The sequence below is a fragment of the Rhea americana genome, unplaced genomic scaffold (genome assembly GCF_003343005.1).
Source record: "Rhea americana isolate MKP2758 unplaced genomic scaffold, rheAme1 scaffold_22, whole genome shotgun sequence".
In the NCBI taxonomy this organism is placed as follows: domain Eukaryota; kingdom Metazoa; phylum Chordata; class Aves; order Rheiformes; family Rheidae; genus Rhea; species Rhea americana.
The window spans coordinates 3,717,320-3,737,339 of NW_028186329.1; the positions used below are offsets into that span (position 1 = coordinate 3,717,320).

The following is a 20,020-nucleotide window of genomic DNA, read 5'->3' on the forward strand; positions in this document are numbered from 1 at the left end:
CCACAATGGTGCTGAACAACTCCTTTGGCAATCTCCTCTCCCTGGATTCTAAAGGAGGCAGAGGAACCCAGCTCTTAAAGGAATGGCTCAGCACCTTGCAAGACTGAGCCTTAGCTTACTAACAAGTTTTCTAATATGTCTTATTAACAGGCTACAAAGGTAAGAAAACCCAAAATCATAGAATCATAGAATCAGTAAGGTTGGAAGGGACCTCTGGAGATCATCTAGGCCAACCTCCCCGCTCAGCAGGGTCACCTAGAGCATGTTAGACAGGGCTGCATCCAGGCGGGCCTTGAATATCTCCAGAGAAGGAGACTCCACAACCTCTCTGGAAGTAAAATGTCTGGCCAAGAGGAGCTCAAAATATTCCGTTTTTTTCTCCTTCTCAGTCTAAAAAGAGTAAGGAGAGAGTGAGGAAGCAGAGGGTAACTGACCTAGCAGCAACATAGAGAGTTCTGTTCATGATCATTATCAGCTGGATGTCCAGCCTGTGCCTCTGTGTGGCGTTCCGTCCCGGCTTGTGACCCATAAACACTGGATACTGTTTTGTATCTGTGGGAAGGAAAAAAAAGGTTCACAAAGAAGCAAGAGATAAAACAGAATCACAAGGTAAAACCATGTTAACATGGAGCATCCCAGTGCCAACCTACTGCCCAAAACTGCAGCAATATAGGTTGGTGCATGAAGGTACAACCACGCAGGGCTGAACAGTTCCTTTAGGGCTATAGCCTGTGTTTGCAGTTGTAAAGGAGAAAGTCATTACCTTTGCAGAAAATGAAAATTGTGACTTCTTAAAACTTAAAGCTGCTCTAGAGCTCTTGGCATACAGGTACTCAGCACCTTCTCAGTTTTTCTTTCACTGCTTGCCGAGTTTAAATGTTGGCTTCTGGCTGCCAAAGCGTATCTGGCAGAATAGAGCTGTTTTACAGTGGCCCTCAATAACCACAAAGACTAGATTGGTAGTGGTTAGAGCAAAAGTCCTGGCTCTGCTCTGTATAAACTGCCTGCTCCATGGGTCTCCTACAGGATCAGGCTGCCATTGTAGAGTGGCTGTGGGCATTTCTGAGAAACTGTGGATAACCATTACTTGAACTTTATAAAATGAAAGTCACTGCATAGTATTTTGGCAATCAGTCTGATACTTCAGCTCTTTTGGCAACCGGACAACAATTCTGACTGGAAGCCCTGTATTGAGTTCATACTATCAACAAGTGAGCTTTTTCCCCTCACTCTATCAGTCAGCAGGAACATTTATTCACTTTCTCACGTGGTTTATTTGGTGAGACCTCAGCATACTCAAGGCGCGCTGGTGCTCCCCAGATGATCTGTGTGTACTGTCTATAACAGAGTGAACATTTTTGTCTAGGAGCCATCTTGCTGTTAAATACGTATACATGATTGTGACACCTAGATGCACAACCTAGGGAACAAGCTAGGTAAAAAAAAGCCAACTCGAAGACAAGAGGAGCATAAACCTCTCATAAGCAGTAAGCGTGCAAAATCATTGCATGTGTGTATTATACAGATTTGACTAGTGTGTAGCTATGCCTGTGCCTTTACCCACCAATATGTACCCAGAAAGATGGAGCTACCTTGAAGGAGTCTGTTTCTTCAGAACCTCAGATACTGCTTTCATGTTTYTAGCTACTGTCCTCTAAAAGCATTCTTCCGTTAAGCTTAGTTAAACTACTGACTCATAGCATGGCTTGGGCAAAGCATTTGAGACTGCCACGTATCAAAAAGCCTGATGATAATACTGGGTAGAAACAAGAACCTCCCTGTAAACCACGYGCTGAGTATTTCTGGAGAAATAAATTAGCAAAGTTCAGCCAGGATTTATGTTCAGAAGCTTAATCCTTCTGACCAAGATTTACATGCAAAGTGCCAAGTTTTAACTTTCAGCTTTCCTCTATTCAATACTGTTTCCTTCACAACTCACTGATCTTACATGAGTAGGGGCCTGTACATTCGTGCAGACTTCAGCACTCTGTGACAGGAAGAAGTTATCCCATGCTTCCATTTCTCCAAAAGGATCAAGAATGGGCATGTAGGGTCCATCTACATTAGCAAGGGTGATTAGCATCACCTGATTGCAGGGTGAAAAAGTTGGTGCTGCACAACCAGCAGTTACAGTAGATATGTTTCAGTGAGGTTTACCTCAGAGCAGCTTTAGCCTTGTCCTATGGACTGAATGCCTATCAGCACTCGGAGCACATTAAGTGTGCCGCTGGAGTCTATCTTTCAGCTTAGTGTTATACAAAAAGGTCTATTTTACATGCCCTAAGACCACCCCAAGGCACAGTAAGCAAAGACCGTCAGGAGATTCACTTCAAAAATCAAACTCCTAATCCAAAGTAAGATGTTAGCATAAACCTACTCATCCACTGCTGACTCAGCAGATATTAGCACACTTTTACAGACCCAAGTGCTTCCTTTTAAATATCCGAACCCTTGGAACTTCAGAAGACCTTTTTTTTTTTTTTTTTTTTTTTGAGTAATCACAATTGCGCTGTGGTAAATGAGGAATAATCACTAATGCTAAGCCTGTTTTGCATGGTCATATGCTAAGAAAGCTCTCCACCTGTTTAGCTACTAAATCTCAATACTGACTTGCAGCTGTCTGTTACCCTAGATTCAGAGAGTATGCCAGTTAACTCTAAGTAGTAAGAVAGAAGAGAGATTCTGTTACAAAAGAGAATTCTTTTTCTTGTTTTTTTTTCTTTTTTAGTCTAATTTTCCAGCAAGCTTTCTAGTCAAAAATGCCTAATGCTGAAGTTGAATCCATCAGGGCTTGAAGAAACTTTTTTGTGTGTGTGTGTGCGTGTGTGCGTGTGTGTGCGTGCGTGTGTGTTGCATCATTGAAATATGTTTTCACAGCTTAGTTTCATTAGTGTGCCATGCTTGATACTCTGAGGTGCTTGGCTGGTTATCCAGAATGTTGTTTTTACAAATCAGGTGAGAAACTCTTTGATCATGAAAAAAAAAAACCTTTCCCTCATTTGCTGCTAGATAAAACAAGAAATTGGGTTTGATTATGTGATTGAAGTGTCTGTCTGAGGAGGAGAAACACTCCTGCTTTTGAGGAACATGCAGCTCACCACCCAGTAATCATAAGTGAACGTGAGAAAGTCTTGCTCTTCTACTAATATTGGAGAACATAAATTGACTGACCTGGGAGAGACTGCGAAAAATAATTTCATTCATTGCAACTGTAATACAATATTGTTAATAGGAAGTTTGCTGATCACTACCACAGAAATTAAGACTTCTGGAGTCTTATACTTACAGTTGCCATGCGAAATACTGATTGGCTCAGAATCTTCTGGGAAACCAGCCCCAGCAAAGTGTAGCAGTGTGAAATATAGCAGCAAGGCTTCTGACCTCATAGTAGTTCAGCTGGGAGACTTTAATTCTGCACTTCACCCTGTGAAAGAAGAACAAGAGCATAAGCACTTTGTATCGATTCAGCTTCAACCAGTGCATACAGAAAACTAAAAGAAGCACAGAATAACAAAGGGATCTTTCCTTCTCCTTAAGCCTCTCACTGTAATCGAAGAGGTATGTTGTATTTCTAAGCAGGAACTGCCCCAACAGGCCATTTCATCTTTAGCCCATGCTGCAGCAGTGCCATGTCTTGGTTGAGGACAGACTTCAATACTCGTGTGTTACTGAGAATTTTCTGTCTCAGCTGCCTGTGCACAATAAAGAAACTTTGTCTCCCGCACTGACTGGTAGCTGACAGGAGTTTTTCACCAAATATTTAGTCTGCCATTTCTTTAGCTAGGTTGACATAATTAGATGATGACACATACCGTAAATAAAAAATACACTACATTATTCATGTTAAAAAGAGATTAGGGGTTATACTACAGGACTGATTCATACCCTGTAGAGTTGTGAATCAAGTGAAGAAACACTGGGAGAACTTGACAGAGCATGCAGAATATGTCACTGGGCTTTACTATAAAAATATGTACCCATAAATTTAGGTGCCATAAAACTAATGCTTCAACTTGTGATAAAATAAGGGTGAACACAACTGTCTAAAACAATGTTTTTTCCCTCAGTTCTATTGATGCATTCACTCATTCACATTTCATGTACCAAAAAAATCCCTAAATCCTGAAGATAAAAGGAACCACAGGGGCCTTTGGATGCAGTGTGAGGAAACAGCACATAATACAATAAATAGCTCATAATTTCCAGGCAAATTTCATACAGGCACTGATCTGCAGGGAAAATCAGTGTAAAAGTGAGGTTTCTTTTCATCCCTTCCAGAGTTTCAAACTTTTGATACCACTTGCCAGAGATTCTTTTTGAATGAAGCTTTTTTTTACAGTAGTCTGTCAATCACTCACGATTTATGGGCAGAAAGTCAAACTTCATAACCTACATAGTCTTTGAAACTTAATTTGGCAAACAAAGTGCTAACTTGCCCTTCTGCAACACCACTTAATATTAGACGCCTGTCTCCTTCCTCTATACCAGAAAAACCATGAATAAATCTTGAGTGTTGCATTTTGACTTGCAATTTCACAGACATAGCTTATTCCTCAGCATTTATCCTATTAAAGATGTCACAATAATTAATTTGCCTTATTGGATATTTGCTTTTAAGTAAAATTTCAGCTCTTATAACTGGATTAGAATAGAGACTTCATTGTAGGGCAATACATTCCATAAGGACTAATGATTTATTATACTCTATGCTTGCTTATTATTATTCAAACACATAAATTGGAAACTTGGCTAATTCTCTGTTTTCATTAATCAAAGCCCGAGTCCAGAACAAATAAAATTTAATATGAGGCACTGAATGACCCTTTAACCAAGCAATGTTAGAAGGATGGTAAAGATAAAATAGCAAGAATAATGCAGAATAATACAGAAACTGTCTATTATATCTTATGTGAGACTGTATACTGGAGAATAGCACATACAAGCCCCCGGAGAAGTGTTCCATCTAGCACTGGTTAGGCTGGTAGCAATGTATGACCACTGACACAGCAGTGCTTGCCTGCAGACACTGTCTTTACCTGTTTCCTCCATTTGTCTCTTTAATCACCTCTTACATGTTGTCTTCGCTATGAGCTCTCTAGGGCAGGAACTGTTTTGTTCTATTTGTTTCTGTGCCCAGCAGAACCTCACTTAGGGCCCTTAGGAAGGCCCAAAGTAGAAATAAACAGCAGACATAAGTGTAATACTTGGAAACAAAATTTCCCTCAAAGGGTTTGAATTAAAGATAAAATCTATCTCTATATTATATACAGATACAAACAGCAAAGGGGTTAATTTCATTCTCTTCACACAAGTTTTTGAAGCCTAATTTTGCTACTTTCAAAATTTTGCCCCTCTAAGCACACTATAAAGTAACAAACTATTTTATCTTAACATAGAAACAGATCTCAATTCTTTCCCTCTTGGAACTACTACCATCCAAAGCAAAATTCTTCGCTGAAATACAGGTGAGGAGCAACAGTTTAGCAGAAGAAACTTATCAAACAATCTAATTCTTCCAGGTAAACCTTATTCACCCACTACTGGTCTGCAGGCTGACAATTCACACCAAACTTGGCTCACAGTGAGACTCTGCAGCAGCAGAATAGCTACCTTCTGTTACTGCCTATCAGCATATCACCCGCTATCTAATAATGTGTGTACACTATGAGGAAAGCATTAAGGTACTGCAGATAAATTTTAGTCACTGCACCAGAAAGTTTTAGAAACTTTTCTAATGGGCAATTCTGCATCATCACTCTCTTCTCATCCAGACATGTGTATCACTCTATGCAAATACATACAGGAGACGGCCTCTGGGAAAATTAAAAGCATCCAACATGCTTATTTTATCTTTTTATGGAGTGGATTTTTTTTTAACCTGAAAAGAATTAACCAACAAATGTACTCTCCTATTGCCTCCTAACAAATTAATAAGACAAAGGTTTTTAGATATATGGAATTCTGTCATTCTTAATGGTATTTTCTGGGAAAGGAAGGGAGGGAAGAGAGAAAAAAGCCTAATTCTTTGTTGCTGCAGTACTAACACAATTGTTGGAATTCATACAAAATAAATSCAAAACATGCCGATTTTGACCTGTCAGTGTTTCAAGCTGACTCTACATCTGTATCAATGCTTGTGTCAATAAAGTAACAGAGAGTAGGACACAAGCTGCATCCAAAGGTAGCTTTTCACCAGGAGGTAATTATTAAACATAGTATGAGTTTTGCTGTCCTTAACAACAGTGGAAAAATCTCTTTTGTTTCAGTGAAACTTCAGAAAGATGCTGATTTGAGCAGGTCTCACTTATTTTTAGTACAAACTTCCTTTTCAGCACATCCTCAACTCTGGTTGGGCTCCTGGGAGTGATGCAAGTGTCCTCACTTGCAATTGTGCTGAAACTACTTCCTAATCAAAAGTGCTTCTAAATGGAGCATTTGATGAAGCACAAGCACAAGTGGGTAGATTCTCCTTCTCTGGAGATCTTCAAGGCCCGCCTGGATGCAGCCCTGTCTAACACGCTCTAGGTGACCCTGCTGAGCGGGGGGGTTGGCCTAGATGATCTCCAGAGGTCCCTTCCAACCTTACTGATTCTATGATAGTGATGCTGAGCAAGTTCAGGTACCATCTCCGAATAATGGTCTTATAAACATTACGGGAGAGAGCTGCAGTCATCGTAAACCGCTGAAGTCCAGTCTGGCTTGTACTGAGCTATTCAGGTTGAGAGAGAACTGGCTCTAAGAATGCCAATTCTTCCTGTTCCAGATGCACTCTCTATTTCTGTAAAGGACATGAGTGATGACACGAGGCATGTTTTTGGTGGAGTTCTTTTACTCATAGACACTTGGAGCACAGCACTGCAAATGTGTTAGAGCAGGTTTTATAACCTGCATCTAATGCAAAACAGACTTTATGGAGTAGTAAGACTTCTTCCAAGTTTCAAGAGCCCAACAGATCTGCTTTTTGCATTCCAGTGATTAATGCAAATGTAACTTGATGCAGGGTACCTCGGTGCTCTGACTTTTCTTTCCGAATTGGATTGCTTCAAATACCTATGAAAGATGACTTGTCATAATTACTTGTATTTTCCACCCTTTCTAATCATTAAATATAAATAAAATCATATGATCCCTTGACTTACATGAAAATCAGAATTTTGCCTTCTTAGATGGGAACCTCTTTGGGTGGGGAGTAAGCTTTCCTATTTGTACAGTCCAGCATAAAAAGCAATCAAGAACTGAGCAGGTATTTCATTACTAGCACAATGTAGTTGCTATTAGTATTACTTAAAGCCTCCATACACACACACACACACACACACACACACACACACGCCACAGTGGTATTTGATTTAGTAAAAATTATGTTGTCAGCATGGAGGAGTTTTTGAAGCTAAGATAGTGATGACCATCCCAATATGATTTCCAAGTCAAACAGAAAGGTCTGATTTTTCTGAGCCGAGTGCTTTCTAAGGTTTCTAGGGTCCGTGGTTACCTAAGACAACAAGAAGCCACCAAGATGAGCTCTGCTTTTTGCTGTCTTGTCTTTTTAGTATTTAACGAGCAGCAGTCTGGGTGGAAACGCATATCCAGAATAGCTTCTTGGCTAAGGAAATGCTCACATGGCTACTGCCACAGTTTTCTAGTAACTAGGCTATTGTGTCTGGAGCTTGTAAGCTCTGGCAAGGTTATATATATTACGTGGAAAATCCTAAAGGGAAGTGCTAACTTCCTGGTAAATGCTGTAAAAGTGTACGGCCAGATTTAATCTTGAGAACGCATTCAACAGCAATGGCTGCCTAGGCATATCTATAAATAGCTATTGGGAAAGACGTTCTTGCATGTTAGAAAATCTCCCATCTAGCTGCTTTAGCCTCACTGAACAGCAATCTAAACTCACTGTAATTCCCAGAAAAATCAAAGTACATAACCATGTAAGAATTTTCCCATGGCACAGTAAGCCAGATCAGTAACGGACAGAGCCTGTTTTATTCATAATTATCACAAACTTTCTTTAAATCATGATGGCACATGTCCATACACAACAGCTGCACTTCGACCCACAAATTATTAAGCTTAATGTGAGAATTATTAGACAAAATGCAATGGTCTGTGTTACACATGAAGCAAGATGAGAAAACTTAATAGCCGTAAAAACGGATGACTGTATTAATGAAAAAAAAATCGTTTGTTTCTACAAAAACGTAGAAATAATCTACCTTTCTTCAGAAAGCCTGCCCGTCTATTAAGAAGGAACAGTATTTAACCAGAGAGTGAGGAAACTAAAAATTTCAGTCTGATGAATCAGAACTACTGCATAAGGAAAACTGCATGGTAAGAAAAAGTAGTAGTCTGCAAACTGACCCAAAAATATTCAGAAAACAGCCCTTCTCATCACATTCAGTAGTTCTTTTTTACACTGGCAAAAATAAAACAACCATGGGGGGGGGGGGGAAATGAGTTGTGTAACAGAAGTAACAAAAAGATTTGAGACTCTCTTGTAAGCATTTTAAGAGCATTCAAGAAACCCAAGTCCCATGTTAATGCCTCACTGAAAGAGACCTGAAAGAGTGAGCTCTACCCATCCACACGCAAACACGTAGCAGTCTACCAGCACATGCTCTGTCCTGGTGAAGGCAGAGTGCGGAAACCAGTCGGCCAACCTGAATTCTGTTCCCTGCCACGGTGCAGATTTGCCATGCAATGCTGGCAAGCATCTTTCACCTCCTTTGGCTAAACCTGTGGAAACCTCTGAGTGGAAGACGCTATTGTTACTGCTATTTACCCCTCTAAATTCACAGTTCCTAGAAGTGAAAGACATAGTTCTATGACAGTCAGAGAAAGGAATTAGGAATAATACAACAAAAAAGAGGAATACAACCTGCAGGCTTCCAGAAAAACAGGAGAGCGAGGCGGGCACAGAGGAGCTGTTCAAGAGAGCATCCTTTGTCCGTGCCTGCTTGGGTGGCGGGCTAACTGCTGCACAACCGCCCTGCCGGCTGCACCTGGCAGCAAAAGGGATCATGCGAAATGCCAAGGCCCAACGGTGCMGAGGGGATCGGGCAGATGTGAGTGAACAGAAGCTCAGTGGGCGCTTGGGGAGCTCACAAGGCAGGAGACGCAAGTGGCTATCAGCAAGACACAGCATGGAGCGCCAGACATTACAACCAAATTGGCACATGGCAAGACCATGTCTGGGATTGGGATGGCCAGCTCCTTCTTTTCTATCTCTTTTTTTCTTTTTTCTTCCTCTAACAGTTGCTGTTCAGTCACCTGAATGGTGGTGCAGGTGGCCACAGAGACTTATGCCAGCTMTGTTCCCACCAACATGATCAGCCTCCAACATCTTTTTGTGACCCATAGTGCACTCATTATTCATCTTTCCCTCTCCTGTCCTGCCCCTGTTGTCTCTACAGCTGGTCATTCATTTCATGTAGCCAAAAAAGCACTTGAGCACTCCAGGTATCTGGCCCCTGCACCAGAGAGACCGGTGTGTGAATACATCAGAGCAAACACTTGCACTTCTTCAATTTACCCAGTGACTAGGGGTCTCTCCTGACTGTTGGCGAGGGAGGTGGAGAAGGGACAACAGAAGGTGGGAGCAGTGACCAAGGGATGCCCTCACTTCTCCCATAGCCCTGTTGACTCTATTTCTGTACTGATTATAAGCTCGCTGGTGCCGGATTTGTCCTTTTGCTTCGTCTCCAGGCAGCATTTCTATCAATTGGATCCTCGGTCTCTGATTTGGATTTCTAAGTGCCACCACAATCATAAATTATGTGTGTAAAGCACATCCTTTCTCAGCTTTTGTGCGTATCAAGAAGTACTCCCTGACCGTAAGAGGAATACATGGGTGCCCTCTGCTATACACGCTTTACTACCATTTTAATTGGATTTAGCACTGCTTACTCATTGCCCAGCTGCTGTGGGCTGCATGCCAGATGTAACAATTAGGCATTAAGAGAAAGCGACCAACGAGCATGATTTTGCCTTACACAGTAAGCCACAGCACCTATCTTCACTAAAGAGAGCAACGCAAACTCTACTACTAGTTCTATGAACCACAGATACACAGACCATGTGGAACCTCCCACTTAATTTTGCACAAACATATAGCTAAAATAAAATTTCAGATAAAATGAAAGGTACCTCTCAAGCGAGTTTCCAGGGTACTTGCTTATTCTGTTCAGGTTTTTATATATGTGAGTCGTTATCAGCTTCTTCCCCCATCACTAGCAACTATACAAGGCCATACATCAGGCACCTATGCTATGCAACACTACTACTTCCTAGTTCAAAAAGAGATAAGCTGAAAAGATTTGGACAACCCCCAGGCAGAACTGATAAGCCTCGGCCTGTAGAACGGCAGTAGCAGGTGTCAAGTCAGTAGGTAAACTCAGCATGCTCAATGCAGGCAACCTGTCTTGTCAAGATCAACATTACTGCTTGTCCCAATGCAGTACCAAAAGAAAACATAAAGAAAAAACGGAGGCCTAAATAGGAGAAACCTTCTGTTGACCTGAGTGAGACATCCCTGACGACTGCAGCACTAATAGGATGCTGTCGTTCAGAGAGGGAACAGTCAGATGGAAGACGAACGTCTCCCAGATGGAATTAGAAGCATCTCAGGCCTATCGATTTTGGTTGTAACCTTTACTGTAAACAGTCTACGGGGGCCTCATCAGCCACCTGTTCAGTGATATTTGCATTGAAATATAGAGCCAACGCAAATGAGAAAATGGCCACWGTTTCTTGCTAAAGCATCTGCTCTGTTCTATCCCTCTGTTTATACATTAACAGGAATAGCGAAGGTACACATTTCAGAGGAAGGGCTAACACAGTGCCACTAACCCTCTCACACAGCAACAGAAACAATGAACACTCCATTTGTCACGATGTTGGTGGTGGCAGTAGTGGTATTATATCATGCAATATTTCACTTTCTAATAATTGCTCAATTTTATACTGAAATCAGGCTTGCCAAAACTGGGAGGAAAACCATCTGTGCCTGGAGGATGACTGCCAGAAACATTTGCAATTTTATTTTGGGGTGATAAACCTGCAGAATGGAAAAAAGGCAATGCCCAAATAACCCCTCGCCCTCATCATTCCCACCACCTAGAGCAACAGACCAGCTGGGTCGCTCATTACAAAGACGTCTTTATTATTTTTAAAAGCCACAGCCATTTAAGAGATAAAAATAGCTCTATTGATTATTTGTGGGACTTCAGCAAACCTCTGTCAAGATTCTGAATTGATTTAAGAGCCAAACATAGCAATCACTGCCTTCTGACAGGAGAGAACACCATCTCTAATACATACTTTGCTGCTTCATCTCAGCATGCTTAATAGAAAACAGATACACTACCAGCAACATCATTACTCTTCCTGACTCTCACTTTGCCTGGGAAATATCAGTGCGAGTCAGCCGACCTTCCATTCTCTCATCTGGTAGATGGAACAAWAATTATGCGGCTCCAGGTGACTCAAAGCTCTAACAGGAATGAAACGTGGCCTTCCTTTGTTTTCCTTTTCTTCTAGATAACAAAGGTGAAACACGCAGCCTGATGCATTTTCACAACAATCTTGCCAATTGTCACTGATTAAAAGTTTGACATAGCCCTGCAGACACTGTCTCAGCTGCCACGCGTCTGCTGTAAACATAACATTAGGATCAGGCAGGAATCCTGAAACAATCTCTCCAGCTCAGGCAACTCTTCAGGTCAGATTCCCTCCGATCCTCAGCATACGCTTCCTTTCACTGTTGGTACACATTTAGATGGATTCCAGCCCTTCTTCGCTCTCTAAGTAGCTAATTGTAATTTCCCGCGTACTTACGTCTGAGTAATGGATCAGACTGATATGTAAGGGAATAGATTAATTATGAAGAAAAATTACGATTCCACAGAACTTATTGCTGTGTTTAGAGCAGCTAATTGCTGCTTAACATAATCATAAGCAACTTTTTTTTTTTTTTTTAAATGCAAGAAATGGGATGTTGTCTCTTCAAGCATGGCCTGGGGCCGCTTTCTTCAGGAAACTCGTCCATTTATTTGAAGTGGAAGTGTCCATTTTTTAATATGATAAAACAGCAAGAGAAATGCAAATTTTTACCTTTAAGTCAGCTGTTAAGTAATCAAAGCACACTGCTTAGCTTCAGTGCAGTTTGGCCAGTGCTGGCCCTAAAGCCATTTATGCAGAAAATCGACTCATTAACATAGCTTCATTTACCTTCAGTGAAATAGCTTTTGTCGGAGTGTTTTTCAAAAGGCACCAATCAACTTTGGCATGAAGTGGTTTGATACAATATCAAACTCCCTGCCCCCCAAACGTGGATGAAATCTGCTGTAAACACTGCACAATGCTAACAAAAAACACAAACATTTACATATTAATTATTCCAGCTGTGGATTCCATAGCATCTGAAAGCCTTACCCTCACAGCAACCTCCAGAGAAACCACTGTGATAGTCTGATCACAGTAATAGTAATATTTAGGCCAAATCTCAGTATTACACTCTATGGAAGGTTGCTCAGCACAAGGAAATGTAGAGATATTGCAGTCAGGCAAGCTGACTTCCATTAATGTGTACCAGAACTCCTACAAGAGAAAGGAAAGGCAAGGTTTTCCCCTCTGGAAATGAGAAAAAAAATTCATCATGATAATTTATGTCTATGCCTGACAGATAAAAACTGCAGGTAAGCAAAGAGTATTCAAAGATACGTATTTCTAATTTTAATCCCCACGTTGTTTACGAAATCAATTTTCTTAGCTTTTTCTGCACCTTGCAGAAGAGCATGGAGGAGATTACTGCAAAAAATAATGAGTAACGTCCACAAAACAGATGTAATCCCCAAGGAAGGTTTCAAAAGCACCTGTAGATAAGCCTAAGTGGGTGGCAAAAACAAAACAAAACAAACTCCACTAAGTGCTAAGAATACAATCAAATTAACTAAGAATATTCACTTTTCAAAACTGCCTGACATCTCTCTGCTTTAGACACACATCCATTGAAAGGTGCCTACATACTCACAGATATTCAACCAAACTTAAAAGGCTCAAATAAGAAAAAAATTTTTTTTATTAGAAGTTAAGACAAACTTCATAGAGCTCCACCTTTCAAGAGAAATTTCACAGATCTCTTATCTTTCATGATTACTTTTCATTGACAATAAAGCCTATTTTTTTTTCTGGTATTTTTGGAAACCTTAAAAGAGTAAAATCTGACTGAGTAGTTTGCTTTTCCTCTGAGTATAATGTTTGCAATAATCCAGTTCCTGCAGTTTGCTAGTAATTGCTAGCTGCAAGTGGCAGTCTCTGAGCTCTGCTCTGCCTGGATTCATGCCCAACAAGTTCCTAAATTTTAAATCATATATTACTTTAACAGCTTTATGGACAGGTTAATACAAGAAAGAACTCTATTTGCAAGAATGCCTTTTGGGGAAAAATGATCACCTCAGTATGACAACATGACACATTTTGCACTCATCTCTTCATTTTCCCACTTTAGGATTATGAAAAAAAAATAGGAGGCAAAGTGAGAAGACAACAGATGTATCAAAAAAAAGCCACTTCCAGAATACTACTGAAATGAATGGTATTGTCTGCTAACCTGGACATAAGGTTAATTACTTTAATTCAATTTATTTTAAAGGAAAATGTTACATGCAGATATCATCAATTAACCACTGAATATAAAAATCACAATTCTTGTAATTAGTAGAACAGTGCAAGATCACTCTAATTACTGGGAAACTGCTATCAAGAGGAAACATAAAATTATCTGATGTGATTTCAGGGGCAAACTTAAAATTGAGGTGCTGGGGATCAAAATTTTTTTTTTTAATACAGTTCAGAGAGAGATCAGCTACTGCACCAAATAAATACACTACTCTCTTCTGCTGACACACATTCACCCATGTACTGTAGAATACAAGCATCCTTACGCATTCATTCACACCTGCATCTTAGCACAGCATGATTGAATTAGAGCAGCATAGAAAGGAAGCCAAAGCAGCATTGACAGATGCCTGGAGTACAGGTTACAAAAGTAAGTAATAGCTCTGTTATTATGTGCTTTATTTCTCTGGAAAAGCTGTGAAGAAAAAGGTTCAGTGTAGCAAAAGAACGGGTCCACAGAGTACGACTGCCTGAATGGGGTATGATGGATGAGCTTCCTTGTGGATAGCAAAAGCCTCTAATCCTTTCTTGGGCTTGTTGGTCAAACAAGGCGAAATCATTCTCCTCTTCTGCAGAAGATCTCTGCCTTTTCGGTAGCATGTGCAGGGTTTTAGCAAAGGCCAATGTAGACTGCCACCCAGATAAGTCAGTGGTCTAGATGAGCCTAGGTCCTGGGCTAGGGCAGACTCAGCTATGGAGCCCACAACACAGCAGTAATGCAAAGATTTCTATATTGGTTGTGGTTTCTACAGTTATTTTAGAAATGACCAGCTACACTCAGGTTCCAACAGCAAATAATAAGATATCAGGAAGAAAAGCCATTTTCACAGCACCAGCACATAACTAACGACTGATGCCGACAACATTATTAGTAATATTCTAGCTAATTTTGTAGAGTTAAAAATTGTGTGCAGCAAATAGAACTCAGGCATCATACCAATGATGAAATTACATCCACCAATGCCAGAATGCGGAGTTTCTCACTTTGGCATTCATCGAAACATGCACACATAATCTCTGCATGCTAGGTTTGGGTCTGAAACRCTAGAGTCTTTTCAGATAACTCAAGATCTTTTCCCAAAGCTCCTGCACTTTTCCCTCTCTCCACTACAACTCACAAATCCTTAAAAGCAGGGGAGCACAGGAAAAGCAATGGTTCATTACTCGAGTGCTTCTATGAGAATTCCACAACAGCACTTCATGACCAGGCATACACAATTATGGCATTTCTCTAAGTCTGCCAGGAGGTTTTGAATCCAAATGAATTCTTCATAGCTTGTCTGACAGGACAGAAAGTCCTGCATAGGAACAAGGAAGAAGATATTGTAGCTGGCAAACTGCTGCTATTATTTATTACTTTGCAGTTCTGCTACTTATGTGATTTATATCAAATGCTGCAGAGAGTGTTTCCTCTAACTTTCAGTTGGCCTCAATAATGTGGACATTCAGCTGATCAGCTGCCAGGAGCTGATCTACAGCCAAGACTCAAATTCCTGCCAGCAGATAGAGGAGAAAAAGCACAAAAGAAATTAGATCAGAAAATCCAATCTCTTTTTAGCGAGACTGAAGGCTGTATGCACGGACTGTGCTGAAGTAACTGGAAAAGCCTGAAGAACTCCAGGCTAGCATCAAGGTGTGATGCTCTCAATGCAACTACAGCCCAGGAGCCCCATGTCAAGCCATATCTGCACGTACGAATGAGATCTCAGAAACTTATGTCTTCTCTTATCAGAGTAGTGATTGTCCAGGTGGTGACAGAATCATGCAGTGGCAGTTCCAATTAAAAGGCACTGGCTTGTTGCTGACGACATCAGTGGAAATGCTGCTGCCACTATTTGCTGGTGGTGCAGTCGTGATTCCCACTGCACTTCGGAACTCTGGCACTCCCGCTGCATCATACTATGTGCATCAGCTAACACACGATGTTGCCTTACCTAATGACAAGCCTTCAGCTTACAAAGAACTGTATACATTTAATACTTAAATCCTTACAAAAGTATATCTTCTTACAGGTATAGAAATGTGTCACATTCTGCTAACTTCATACAGATTTTGGCCAAAGTCTCTCAGCTGAAGTGAGAAAAGTGGCTACACCCTATTCAAAGTTCCTGTGAAATTTCAGGTTACTCWTACTTTTTTGAAGAAAATCTTACTTTGGTTTGAGTTCTTTCTCTCTTAGAGTAACTGAATGAGGTGCTTTTCATCATATTCCATGTCATATTTTTTCCTCACTAAAATCTGCCTGTGAGCAATTCAAAACAATCTCATGGGGTTATTGTTCTGCGGTAAATATCACCACATTCGTTTTAAGTAAAACACTATTCATTCTTTTGCACACATATGCACCAATATTCAACTGATGTTTATAAAAAGCTCAGTTTTGCAGTATCTATGACTATATACATCGACAATTTCTGGTATCCTGAACAACAGGATAAACATCAGTTACAAAGTGGTCTGTGATAGTTCAGTGAAAAAGCTTTCAGATCTAAATACAGCATGGTCAATACATCTATTCAAAATAGTTTCTCTTTAAGACTCACAYTTAACAAACATATATACATATGTGRATGWGTGCTATGTAGAAAAGATGACAGCATACCCATTCATCTTATAGAGCAGTTTTTTGGAACTGAAGGGACTTTTGGAACTTCTCAAAKACTTGCAGTAACAAAGCGGTGCGAAGGACCTCACCCAAGCACTTCCCCTTTTCTAATAGAAAAAAAATCAACTTTGAAAGAAAGCATTTAGCTTTGAAAATCTTTTCTGGAAGCTTTGAGCAACTCTGTTACCTGACATTTACTTTACCTCTGAGTTCTCAGTAGTAACTTTTTCTGGATACCAGTCATACAAGTACCCTAGTAGAAGAAATAGCCTGGGACTTTCTGACACTCTTGGGCTCATCAGTTTGATGAAACTCATCAACAGTGATGACTTTACAGATGGCTTTGTTGACTTGGCACCTGTTCTACGCAGTGTCTGGGTTCACCCGCAGAATGCAGACCTTACAGGTAGTTTACTTACCAGTTAGAGCTATGCTTAGTCAGTATGGATTTAGTCATAAGCTACAGAACAAATGGCACTCTCAGAACATGCTGACTGACAATTTTAAATAAGAAAACAGTTTCAGATGTAGAATATATTTTCATATATTTCAAAATCAGGAAAGAAAGAAGGTTGAAATTCATTGATAACGTATGATTACTTTGTTGTATACTGGGACACAGCACAACTTCCTTCCTTAATTCAGTGCTAGAAACATGTGTTTTCCTCAGCAAACCACTCGGCATTTTTTCCTCACGTCCCGAGAGGATTACTTACTCTCCCAGCACAGTGTGAAACAACCTGTGCCAAGTCCACCTGAAGGACTATGCAGTGAGGCAGGGACATCTTTGAAGAAAGCAGCATAGGAACCTACAACTAGCAAGACTGAGCTGCTCTATAAAAAACTTTAAGATCAGGTTTGTTTTACAAAAATGAACACTCTGGTGCATCTCTAGTACAGATGAAAAGAAAAGCTTGTATATTTCTCATCTTAATCCTAAGGAGTCCCCACAATCTCTTCCCATCACCACAGTCACGTACAGTGACTCTCTCATAAAAGGACTTGGCTTCCCTCACACAAGAACAGATGTGGCTTCTCTTACACTAGAACAGATTACTCCCTTTACTCATACACACCCTTACATTCTCCAAAAGCTGAGAATGTATTTTTGCGGCAAGCCTGTGGGGACAGATGGTATCTTCCCTCTTTTTTGGACAGTTTTAAAAAGATAACTAGTGCTTCACATAAATAAAAAACAACTCTTGATGATCAAAGGAACACAAAACATTGAATATGCCCTTTAATGTACATCAAAATAAAACTGACTTGTGACATTACTTCTCTTGGATGGATGMTGGTAGACTCTAAAGACATGTTATAAGGAGAAACTGGGATAGAGATATGTAGTAACCCTGAAGGGCAGGACAATGAAGAGTAAGGAGAGAAAGTTGTATCCTCCTGGAGCCCAGCAAYTGTGTTCTTTCTTTTTTCTTCACGGAGATAAACCAACAGCCTTTCTCTTCCCCATACTCTGTAGAGTGAGGCATCCTGCTTTCTCTGGACCCATCAAACAAAGATCACTGTTTGCCAGATCTGAGTGTGTAGCCTCTGCTCTACCTTCTCCAGGGGCAGGACACAGTAAGCCAGAAAAGTTTTGTCTGACTGAAGATGCAAATAGAGACAGAAATCTTTCCCAAACAGCTACGCTTCTATCTCACCTGTTGCCATGCAAACTTACAAATGCATGACGTCAAACATGGTAGGAAAAAAATGCCAGGTCAACATACGCTCCACAGCGTGATTTAAGAATGCTACTTTTTGCTAGCATTCTCCTTTCCTAGATTTTCTTGAACACAATTAATTGTACTGCATGAACCAATCCACACAACCTTTATATATATATATATATATATTTTACACACACACACACATATATATATATATATACACACACACACACACATGTATACAAACTTTTCATTTCTGATATGCTGCATTCAAGGTATTTCTAATGTAAACACAGACAAAAGGTATGTTTTCTTTTATGACAGGCCTGAAATAAGGCAGCTTAGATAAAACAGATATGACTTCAGAGGTAAGACAACTCTGAATGCCAGAATAAGAAAACCCTCCCCYGAGCTTATTCAGCAGCAATCTCCCACCTTTCCTTCTTCACAAACCCCTTTTCTCCTTGACTCTGCAAATCTATACAATAAGTATTTGATTACTGATTGCTGCTTTGTTACAAACCAACTGCACATCATCTATAGTCAACCGATGTCCTGCATTAGCTGAACAAAGCACTGCAGTACGTTGCCCTGTCTATGCTATCACTTGTAATTTTTTGCTGGAACCAACCATAAAGTAGAAGATTGTAACCTAGTTTCTGTCACTGGCACAACTACAAGATTTGGGCTACAACCTCAATGTCGAAATACTGCTGACAACTACAGTATAGAACTGGATCAACAAGGCTAACCAAAAAAAAGAAAAAAGACACTACCCTACTGAAACTCCCTTTGGTTGTTCCTTTTATAAACTTGGATTTTATCCCAACAATGGTCAATGTTGTGCATCTTTCAAGAAAAAAAAATGCATATCCTGAAAAGTTTGCAATGCACAAACAACATACACTTACATATGTTGAGAAAGAAGGGTTTAATTTTTACAGATACAAGAAAAATGGTTCCCAACTGCAGTTCTAAAGATTCAAATGCAGAAGTCTTCTTTAGCCCTGTTCTTTCTTTAAGCAAACATTTAAACTATCAGACGGTAAAAACATTGATGCAGCTTCTATAGCATAAGGCTCCGTAATAACTGACTTCTCAGATCAACAATGTTTTAGGCTCCAACAGAGTCAGCTACTGACCTTCCAGCCCAGCACCAAGTCCTTCAGAATTCAACTTTGCACGCATGCACACACATGGATGCATCCCCCAAAATAGATGAGTTATTGCTTAGGGTTTGTGTTTTGGCAGGGACGTGGTTTCAGAGCACAGTTTTCCAGTTCAAGAAGCACAAACATGATGATTCATCTCACTGGCAATATTCATCTCATAATCAGGTATCTGTTTAGTGTTTCATCATTACTAACTCATCAGTCAGAACTACATTTTTTTAAGATATACTTAAAAGAGCTACCTACGTAACAAAAGGATTGTTATCAAATCTTCATCCTAAACACCAGACTTCGGAAACACCGATGTCTGAAAATTCTGAACAGGGTCCAAAAATGGACTTCAGAACTCACCATCAGTCTGGGTTCAATAACAATGGAAATGATGTCTCTTATTTTTTTCAGTTGTCCTATAAAAGTTGTCTTTTTCTCTGGCAAATCAGTCAAGTTAAATCAGTTTATTAGACTTCAATAGCTTAATTTAGCGCAAATACTTCAATCATCACTACAAATTTGCCCATAAAAGCAAACTTCAGTCATGCTGTCTTGGAAAAACTTAAGGTTTAATATGTAAACAGCTACCAGATGACTCAACTAAAGGAATATGGCTTCAAGAGTCAGGATTCATTCATTTTTTTTTAAGTTTCAGTTCTAGCAGTCATGAAAAGGAAGATACTAAATATTATCTTTCTTTCTCTTTTGAAGAAAGAAAGAGAGACAAAAAGTCAGTTTTGAAGGAGGACAGTGTCCTGAGCACGACAGATAACAAGAAAAGAAACCATCTCAGCACATTAAAGCTTTCTGTTAAAGTCACAGCCAACTCTTCACAATATAAATAGCAGTAGCAACTCCCTTGGGATTGCAATGTTGTGTGAGGCTACAAACAAAACACTTCATTGATG

At 40.1% G+C, this 20,020-nt stretch overlaps 1 protein-coding gene across 3 annotated transcripts in view; it reads right to left on the reverse strand.

Moving 5' to 3' along the window:
* The window catches only part of SEMA6A (semaphorin 6A), a 115,963-nt gene that overhangs the window by 61,099 nt on the left and 34,844 nt on the right, over positions 1-20,020 (reverse strand). For all 3 annotated transcript variants that reach the window (XM_085305394.1, XM_085305392.1, XM_085305393.1), the window contains exons 2-3: positions 3,287-3,424; positions 435-552 (exon numbers count right to left, since the gene is read on the reverse strand). In XM_085305394.1, the coding sequence (XP_085161520.1) occupies positions 435-552; positions 3,287-3,386 (218 nt within the window). In that variant the 5' untranslated portion in view covers positions 3,387-3,424. The remainder of the gene's footprint in view (positions 1-434; positions 553-3,286; positions 3,425-20,020) is intronic.